Source organism: Triticum urartu, chromosome 2A (assembly GCF_056163025.1).
Source record: "Triticum urartu cultivar PI428250 chromosome 2A, HENAU_Tu73, whole genome shotgun sequence".
NCBI classification, from domain to species: Eukaryota; Viridiplantae; Streptophyta; class Magnoliopsida; order Poales; family Poaceae; genus Triticum; species Triticum urartu.
In genome coordinates, this window is record NC_141874.1 from 680,825,372 (window position 1) to 680,835,742 (window position 10,371).

The 10,371-nt window shown below is 48.1% G+C and overlaps 1 protein-coding gene across 1 annotated transcript; it reads left to right on the forward strand.

Annotated features, from left to right (window-relative positions):
• Window positions 1–7,338: 7,338 nt before the first annotated feature.
• Window positions 7,339–9,526, forward strand: LOC125539670 (uncharacterized). Its single transcript, XM_048703175.2, has 2 exons — window positions 7,339–7,863; window positions 8,828–9,526. Exons 1-2 carry the CDS (start codon window positions 7,526–7,528, stop codon window positions 9,009–9,011), a joined length of 522 nt encoding a protein of 173 aa, XP_048559132.1. The 5' UTR covers window positions 7,339–7,525; the 3' UTR covers window positions 9,012–9,526.
• Window positions 9,527–10,371: the final 845 nt, after the last annotated feature.

The following is a 10,371-nucleotide window of genomic DNA, read 5'->3' on the forward strand; positions in this document are numbered from 1 at the left end:
TAGTTCGTAGGTTCGTCATGGTCAAGTAACATGACCTCCAGAACAGGATTACCGTACCACTCTGGTGCGGATCTCACTCTGGTTTACCTACGAGATTCGGTAGTAACTTGATCTGAAGTTACATGATCATCATCATTAGCTTCCTCACTAATTGGTGTAGTAGTCACAGGAACAGATTTCTGTGATGAACTACTTTCCAATAAGTGAGAAGGTACAATTACCTTATCAAGTTCTACTTTCCTCCCACTCACTTCTTTCGAGAGAACCTCCTTCTCTACAAAGGATCCATTCTTAGCAACGAATGTCTTGCCTTTGGATCTGTGATAGAAGGTGTATCCGACAGTAACTTTTTGGGTATCCTATGAAGACACACTTTTCCGATTTGGGTTTGAGCTTATCAGGATGAAACTTTTTCACATAAGCATTGCAACCCCAAACTTTAAGAAACGATAACTTTGGTTTCTTGCCAAACCACAGTTCATACGGTGTCATCTCAACAGATTTAGATGGTGCCCTTTTAACGTGAATGCAGCTGTCTCTAATGCATAACCTCAAAACGATAGTGGTAGATCGGTAAGAGACATCATAGATTGCACTATATCCAATAAAGTACGGTTATGACGTTCGGACACACCATTATGCTGTGGTGTTCCATGTGGCATGAGTTTGTGAAACTATTCCACATTGTTTTAATTGAAGACCAAACTCGTAACTCAAATATTTGTCTCCGCGATCAGATCGTAGAAACTTTATTTTCTTGTCACGATGATTTTCCACTTCACTCTGAAATTCTTTGAACTTTTCAAATGTTTCAGACTTATGTTTCATCAAGTAGATATACCCATATCTGCTCAAATCATCTGTGAAGTTCAGAAAATAACGATACTTGCCGTGAGCCTTAACACTCATCGGACCGCATACATCAGTATGTATTATTTCCAATAAGTCAGTTGCTCGCTCCGGAGAACGGAGTCTTAGTCATCTTGCCCATGAGGCATGGTTCGCAAGCATCAAGTGATTCATAATCAAGTGATTCCAAAATCCCATCAGCATGGAGTTTCTTCATGCGCTTTACACCAATATGACCTAAACGGCAGTGTTACAAATAAGTTGCACTATCATTATTAACTTTGCATCTTTTTGGTTTCAATATTATGATTATGTGTATCACTACGATCGAGATCCAACGAACTATTTTCATTGGGTGTGTAACCATATAAGGTTTTATTCATGTAAACAGAACAACAATTTATTCTCTTACTTAAATGAATAATGGTATTACAATAAACATGATCAAATCATATTCATGCTTAACGCAAACACCAAATAACACTTATTCAGGTTCAACACTAATCCCGAAAGTATAGGGAGTGTGCGATGATGATCATATCAATCTTGGAACCACTTCCAACACACATCGTCACTTCACCCTTAACTAGTCTCTGTTTATTCTGCAACTCCCGTTTCGAGTTACTAATCTTAGCAACTAAACTAGTATCAAATACTGAGTGGTTGCTATAAACACTAGTATAGTACACATCAATAACATGTATATCAAATATACTTATGTTCACTTTGCCATCCTTCTTATCTTACAATCACTTAGGGTAGTTCCGCTTCCAGTGACCAGTCCCTTTGCAGTAGAAGCACTTAGTCTCAGGCTTAGGTGCAGACTTGGTCTTCTTCACTTGAGTAGCAACTTGCTTGCTGTTCTTCTTGAAGTTCCCCTTCTTCCCTCTGCCCTTTTCTTAAAACTAGTGGTCTTGTCTACCATCAACACTTGATGTTTTTCTCGATTTCTACCTTCGTCAATTTCCGCATTACGAAGAGCTTGGGAATCGTTTCCGTTATCCCTTGCATATCATAGTTCATCACGAAGTTCTACTAACTTGGTGATGGTGACTAGAGAATTCTGTCAATCACTATCTTATCTGGAAGATTAACTCCCACTTGATTCAAGCGATTGTAGTACTCAGACAATCTGGGCACAGGCTCACTAGTTGAGCGATTCTCCTCCATCTTTTAGCTATAGAACTTGTTGGAGACTTCATATCTCTCAACTCGGGTATTTGCTTGAAATATTAACTTCAACTCCTGGAACATCTCATATGCTCCATGACGTTCAAAACGTCTTTGAAGTCCCGATTCTAAGCCATTAAGCATGGTGCACTAAACTATCAAGTAGTCATCATATTGAGCTAGCCAAACGTTCATAACGTCTGCATCTGCTCCTGCAATAGGTCCGTCACCTAGCGGTGCATCAAGGACATAATTCTTCTGTGCAGCAATGAGGATAAACCTCAGATCACGGATCCAATCCGCATCATTGCTACTAACATATTTCAACACAATTTTCTCTAGGAACATATCAAAATAAACACAGGGAAGCAACAACGCGAGCTATTGATCTACAACATAATTTGCAAAATACTACCAGGACTAAGTTCATGATAAATTTAAGTTCAATTAATCATATTACTTAAGAACTCCCACTTAGATAGACATCCCTCTAATCCTCTAAGTGATTACGTGATCCAAATCAACTAAACCATGTCCGATCATCACGTGAGATGGAGTAGTTTCATTGGTGAACATCACTATGTTGATCATATCTACTATATGATTCACGCTCGACCTTTCGGTCTCCGTGTTCCGAGGCCATATCTGTATATGCTTGGCTCGTCAAGTATAACCTGAGTATTCCGCATGTGCAACTGTTTTGCACCCGTTGTATTTGAACGTAGAGCCTATCACACCCGATCATCACGTGGTGTCTCAGCACGAAGAACTTTCGCAACGGTGCATACTCAGGGAGAACACTTCTTGATAATTAGTGAGAGATCATCTTATAATGCTACCGTCAATCTAAGCAAGATAAGATGCATAAAAGATAAACATCACATGCAATCAATATAAGTGATATGATATGGCCATCATCATCTTGTGCTTGTGATCTCCATCTTCGAAGCACCGTCGTGATCTCCATCGTTGCATCGTTGTCGTCTCGCCAATCTTATGCTTCCACGACTATCGCTACCGCTTAGTGATAAAGTAAAGCATTACAGCGCAATTGCATTGCATACAATAAAGCGACAACCATATGGCTCCTGCCAGTTGCCGATAACTCGGTTACAAAACATGATCATCTCATACAATAAAATTTAGCATCATGTCTTGACCATATCACATCACAACATGCCCTGCAAAAACAAGTTAGACATCCTCTACTTTGTTGTTGCAAGTTTTACGTGGCTGCTACGGGCTTAAGCAAGAACCAATCTTACCTACGCATCAAAACCACAACGATAGTTTGTCAAGTTGGTGTTGTTTTAACCTTCGCAAGGACCGGGTGTATCCACACTCGGTTCAACTAGAGTTGGAGAAACTGTCACCCGCAAGCCACCTATGTGCAAAGCACGTCGGGAGAACCGGTCTCGCGTAAGCGTACGCGTAATGTCGGTCCGGGCCGCTTTGTCCAACAATACCGCCGAACCAAAGTATGACATGCTGGTAAGCAGTATGACTTATATCGCCCACAACTCACTTGTGTTCTACTCGTGCATATAACATCAACATATAAAACCTAGGCTCGGATGCCACTGTTGGGGAACGTAGTAATTTCAAAAAAAATCCTACACACACGCAAGATCATGGTGATGCATAGCAACGAGAGGGGGAGAGCGTGATCTACGTACCCTTGTAGATCGACAACGGAAGCGTTTGGTTGATGTAGTCGTACGTCTCCACAGCCCGACCGATCAAGCACCGAAACTACGGCACCTCCGAGTTCTAGCACACGTTCAGCTCGATGACGATCCCCGGACTCTGATCCAGCAAACTGTCGGGGAAGAGTTCCGTCAGCACGACGGCGTGGTGATGATCTTGATGTACTACCGTCGCAGGGCTTCGCCTAAGCACCGCTACAATATTATCGAGGACTATGGTGGAAGGGGGCACCGCACACGGCTAAGAATATGATCACGTGGATCAACTTGTGTCTCTAGGGTGCCCCCCTGTCCCCGTATATAAAGGAGCAAGGGAGGAGGAGGCCGGCCCTAGGAGGAGGGCGCGCCAAGGGGAGTCCTACTCCCACCGGGAGTAGGACTCCTTCTTTCCTAGTCCGACTAGGAGAAGGGGGGAAAGGAGGGAAGTGGAGAAGCAAGGGAGAGGGGGGCCGCGCCCCAAACCCCTTGTCCAATCCAGATTGGGCTTGGGAGGGGCGCGCGCCACCTCCTGGCTCCTTCCCACTAAAGCCCATTAAGGCCCAATACTCTTCCCCGTATTCCCGTAACTCCCCGGTACTCCGAAAAATACCCGAATCACTCGGAACCTTTCCGATGTCCGAATATAGTCATCCAATATATCGATCTTTATGTCTCGACCATTTCTAGACTCCTCGTCATGTACCCGATCTCATCCGGGACTCCGAACTCCTTCGGTACATCAAAACTCATAAACTCATAATATAACTGCCATCGAAACCTTAAGCGTGCGGACCCTACGGGTTCGAGAACAATGTAGACATGACCGAGACACGTCACCGGTCAATAACCAATAGCGGGACCTGGATGCCCATATTGGCTCCTACATATTCTACGAAGATCTTTATCGGTCAGACCGCATAACAACATACGTTGTTCCCTTTGTCATCGGTATGTTACTTGCCCGAGATTCGATCGTCGGTATCTCAATACCTAGTTCAATCTCGTTACCGGCAAGTCTCTTTACTCATTCCGTAATACATCATCTCACAACTAACTCATTAGTTGCAATTCTTGCAAGGCTTTATGTGATATGCATTACCGAGAGGGCCCAGAGATACCTCTCCGACAATCGGAGTGACAAATCCTAATCTCGAAATACGCCAACCCAACATGTACCTTTGGAGACACCTGTAGAGCACCTTTATAATCACCCAGTTACGTTGTGACGTTTGGTAGCACACAAAGTGTTCCTCCGGCAAATGGGAGTTGCATAATCTCATAGTCATAGGAACATGTATAAGTCATGAAGAAAGCAATAGCAACATACTAAACGATAGGGTGCTAAGCTAATGGAATGGGTCATGTCAATCAGATCATTCACCTAATGATGTGATCCCGTTAATCAAATAACAACTCTTTGTCCATGGTTAGGAAACATAACCATCTTTGATTAACGAGCTAGTCAAGTAGAGGCATACTAGTGACACTCTGTTTGTCTATGTATTCACACATGTATTATGTTTCCGGTTAATACAATTCTAGCATGAATAATAAACATTTATCATGATATAAGGAAATAAATAATAACTTTATTATTGCCTCTAGGGCATATTTCCTTCAGACACATGTAGAGCATCTTTATAATCACCCAGTTATGTTGTGACGTTTGATAGCACACAAAGTGTTCCTCCGGTATTCGGGAGTTGCATAATCTCATAGTCATAGGAACATGTATAAGTTATGGAGAAAGCAATAGCAATAAACTAAACGATCATAGTGCTAAGCTAACGGATGGGTCAAGTCAATCACATCATTCTCTAATGATGTGATCCCGTTCATCAAATGACAACTCATGTCTATGGCTAGGAAACTTAACCATCTTTGATTAATGAGCTAGTCAAGTAGAGGCATACTAGTGACACTCTGTTTGTCTATGTACTCACACATGTATTAAGTTTTCGGTTAATACAATTCTAGTATGAATAATAAACATTTATCATGATATAAGGAAATATAAATAACAACTTTATTATTGCCTCTAGGGCATATTTCCTTCACCATCGCCATCCACTCAAGGCCCCACCCCGCACGCCTCCCTCTCCCACCATCGTCGGTGGAGTCCGTCAAGCATAGCCGCGTGGCATATCATTGTAGCAGGCCGCACCCAACCCACCCCGTGCACCTGCAACCTTCTCCGCTTTTTAGTCGAACCCAAAATATTCTAACACCTTGTGCTTTGTGTGCCCTAGATCCTACCACAGCGTGCCCGCAAACACGCTTTGTCTTGGATATGACTGCCGGCCAAACTCAAAGCCTTAGCCAGATGCTGCTAACACCCTTAGGCTGTCGGATTTGGTTTTCATGGAGGGGGGACATCTGGAGAGTGGAGAAATGGGCGACACCTTCAGGCCTGCACTCACCCTAGAGGATTTGACATGTCTCCCTCACACCTCTACGATGGGATTGCAGATGTGGGGGATCCCTAGTCGGCTTTTATCCGACCATGATGACAACATCACATACATGTCATTCCTCATGTTGGTGGCATGGTCTTCATCTCCTTCCTTATCCCCACGTTGAACTCGTCAACTTTGTTTGTGAATTTCCTCCAAAATCTCCACCTTGTCGTCGTTTGGTAGCCCCTTTTGCCATCACTCTTGTTGCCGTGCAGTACCCTTCATTTGCGCCCCACCTTGCGAATTGACCGCCCTTTTAGGGGAGATGGTTTCATCCTGTCCGCGACACTCGAAGACCCCGTCATTTCATCACCTTGTCATGAGCAATGATCACCTTGTCGCTAGAGAATTCGCGCAATCTTCTCATGCATGCCATGGGGTTGTTAGATGGCCAAGTCCGGTTCTTTTCTCATCTCTATTTACACTCCGCTTTGGACAATGACCACATTTCCGGCGAGTGAAGAATGCCATGGGGTTGTCAGATGGCGCGACTCCTTGGGTGTTTACTTCATGTGGCCTTTCCGTGCTCGAGATTCCGGCGTTGCCTTGGTTGGGTCTCTCATGTGGTGTCCTTTGGAGTTTCTCGCTTTTCCTTTGCTAGCGGTACCTTGTTTTACGGTTTAACATAACCTAGGTTGCTTCACCCAACCCTCTAGATGTTTAGGTGGTTGCCATTTACACCGTGCCATAATCTTGTACTCCACTTAGTATTTGGTGTTTCTAGTGTGTTTGCTTGGGCAAAGATGCATTGTCCATCGGGCTAGCATCCAGAAATATATTCACGTGGGCTCTGTCCTCGTAAACTTCCTTGAAAAAACTCAAGTGCGTGACATGTAAAAGCTTTCTCCTTCTGTTAAAGTTTGTCAACAAGCACCCCCCGGAGCACGCAAAACCTACAGTGCACTGCGCGAAAAATCCCACTGCCGTGTGGGCCCGCGCCCGCCAGCCGGTGGCCCCACGCCGCAGGCGCAAAAGAACACAGAGAGAAGCGTCGAGAAACGTTGAACAGAAACAAAGGGCGGACGCGCGGCAGGCCCCTCCCTCGGAGCCTCGCAGCAAAGCAAGCCCGGGGTGGGTCCCACTCTCCACCGCGGCCCCACCAGTAAGGGCGGGCGGGACCCGCCACCGGCCCTCCCCTCCCCGCCCCCACTCACTTAATAAAACCACCTCCCACCTCCTGCCGAGCCTGTCTCCCCTTTAAACACCACCGATTCGCGCACCGTCCCTCTCGCCCGCGCACCACACCGCACCGCACCACCGCGCCAGGACGAGCACGGGAGCGCCACCGGATCGAAGGATAAAGGCTCTCCCCTCCCCCCGGTCGCCGGATCCTGCCCTCGGGGGACCGATCCCTCCGCGCCGGCGATGGACTCCTCCTCCTCCTCCTCCTCCGCGCACGGCAGCGGCGCCGGCGCCGGCCTGCTGGGCCGCGGCGGGGGCAAGGGCGGCAGCAGCGGCGCCGGCAGCGGCAGCGGCAGCGGGAGCGGGATCGGCGGGGACAGCACGTCGACCATCGGCGGGGGCGGCGCGTCGGCGGACGCGTGGACCCGGCTCGTCAGCTCCGGCGTGGAGGACGACCTGGTGTGCGCCGCGGGCGCCGGGGCGGGGTTCGGGGCCGGAGGGCTGCCGTACGGCTACTTCCTCGACGCCTGCTTCCTCTGCCGGAAGCCGATCGCCAGCAACCGCGACATCTTCATGTACAGGTCCGCTCCCGGCCCCCTCCTCCCTCCGTCCATCCTTCCTCCCCCCTCCTCCCTCCGTCCGTCGTGTTTGCCCGGGTCTTCGGTACGGTGGGTCCCCGGGCAGGGCCACTTCCGGCGTGTTCGGAGCTGGTATTTCTCGGGGGAAGAAGAGAAATTTTGACCGCCGGCCGGGGGAAAGGCCGCCTGACCTGATTCTCCAGAAAAGAAAAGAAAAGTTACAGTAATGCCATTCGTTTCTTGGTGCTAGGACAAACAAGGGAAGAGATCGGTGCGCGTACTTTTCCTTTTTCTTCTTCTTTTTCATGATGGGCTATTGGTGCAGAGGTCCTGTCATCGGTGTCGTGCGCGTACGGGTGGTGGTGGATTACTCTGCGCGTGATTCCATTAAATTCCGCGCTGGCCTGAATCGCCGGGCTTAATTACGGTCACGATTTCATTTGCGCGCTTGCATGCCGTGCGGAGTTACCACTGATTTTTCTCTACAAAGTTACTGACCGGGATTCAGGAGAGACTTACTTAGTTGCTAAGCATGTGTTTTTTTGGGATTATTATCAGAGCTTCGGATAGATGCCAAAGGTGTTCGTCCTACTGCTTTACTGCTTTTTGTTCCATCTGGTATAGATGAGTTGAACAGAACTGTAGCTTTTTGTGTAGGGTCCTTCCGTTTCCGTTTCTTTTGAGATTGTGATTTTGCTGCATGAAGTTGAAAACTACGTGGTTCTTTGTGAATTGGTTTGGAGTGGAGGATCGAGCAGACGTTCAGTATGAAAGAACGTAGTACGATCTTTCATCTTTCACTAATTGCATGTTTATCGCTAACAAACATTTGCATGTGTCAGGGAAGGTGTGATAAGACAGACATGTTACATGACCAGTTCGTTGAGTGACTGTCAAGCCATGTGTTTACTGGTTCATGCCATGGCATGCACACACTGAGATTAACCTGAATCTTTTGTTTGCGCAGAGGGGACATCGCGTTCTGCAGCGAGGAGTGCAGGACGGAGCAGATGGAGGCGGACGAGGAGATGGAGAGGAAGGAGAAGAGCGCGTCCGCCAAGAAGCTGTCGCAGAGGCCGCCGTCCCTGGGCGAGGTGGAGTCCCCGCCGCGGCCGCCCAAGACGAGGGCCGGCTCAATCCTCGCCGGCTGACACTGCTCCTTTTCCCCCAGGCCAAGACCCCCCGTCACCACCACCACCACCACCACCACCACCACCACCACCACCACCAGAAGAACGAAAGAAAATTACCGACCGCTTAATTACTTACAGCCAGCCAGCCAGCCAGTGACATATATGGGTTTGTGTTTTTTGTTTGAACCCCTTGCGCCTTTGGTGGTGCTGCGTTGCGACCATGGTTTTTGCGCCTGCAGCAGCAGCAGCAGCCTGTATCAGTGACGAACATGTATAGGTTAGAGACGGACTGAAGGGAAACGGTGGCCAGTGCCTGCCGGCCATTGGGAGTTACTGCCGCTTCCTATGCTGGGACTGTGCTGTCAGGGGTTTCCCGGGCTCTGTTCTTAATTATTTTCCTTTGTGTTTTGTAGTAGTTGTTGGTGAACGGTGATGGTGGTGGCGGTAGGTTTAAGGTTTTTCTAATGAAGCGGATGGAACATATGGGTAAAGAAGAAACTGACATGTGGGTGACCGAATCCCCGACTTTTTCACCCGTGTATCAGCGGGTCCTGTCAAAGATCTTGCGAGTTGTGCGTGTGTTGACGGAGGAAGCCGTCGGTTTTTGGCCGGCTCTCCTTACTAATTTGCTGCTGGTATAATAATAATTCTCTGAGGTCTTGTCGATGTTGAAAAACCTAACTCAAAAGACTGATGCTGCACGTTTCATTTTCATGGTTATCATGCCTGATGGCACGCTACAAGTATCTGGCCTACGCCTTCATTCATGCTTGTTCGCTCGCAATGGTGAAAGTAGCACATATTACACGATTGTGGAACTAGCCCATCATACTTTCCGACGGCCGGACAAGTGGAAGCATAAGCCGGAGGTGTCACGCGGCGTAGGGGCGGCAGGGCTCCAGGTGAACCGGAAACAGAAACCATTCCCTCGATCTTTTGTCCCGCAAAAAAAAAATATCTTTGTTGACCTTTCCAAGCAACATCAAATCGAATCGTGGCCGGACAGCCGCGGAGCCCGAGAAATAAAATTTAAAAAATCAAGATCGATGCGGTACCGTCCTCTCCTCCCTCGGCCGCCGCTCCCCACCAAATCTACAGCAGAGCAGGCAGCAGCAGCAGCAGCAGCAGATGTACTCGCGCCGGCAGGCTAGACGACGAGGCCCATTTGACCCCGGCGTTCCCTCCGCCCCCGCTTCAATTCCTTGTCGCCACGCCCTGTAGAGCAACAGCACATGAGGAATTCAATGCGGCCGCTGCGGAGCAGGTGATGTAATTTCTCCGGCTCCTGTCAGGCGTCCGGCGCGGGGCCCGCCTGTCAGCCCCTGCAGTTGGCTTGGACCCCTTTTCGGCTTTCGAAAAGCGGGCTCGCGCGTCCTGC

Coding starts and splice junctions, on each gene's coding strand:
- LOC125539670 (XM_048703175.2), top strand. CDS start 7,526: ATGGACTCCTCCTCCTCCTCCTCCTCCGCGCACGGCAGCGGCGCCGGC. Junction 7,864..8,827: donor CGCGACATCTTCATGTACAG/GTCCGCTCCCGG, acceptor TTGTTTGCGCAG/AGGGGACATCGCGTTCTGCA.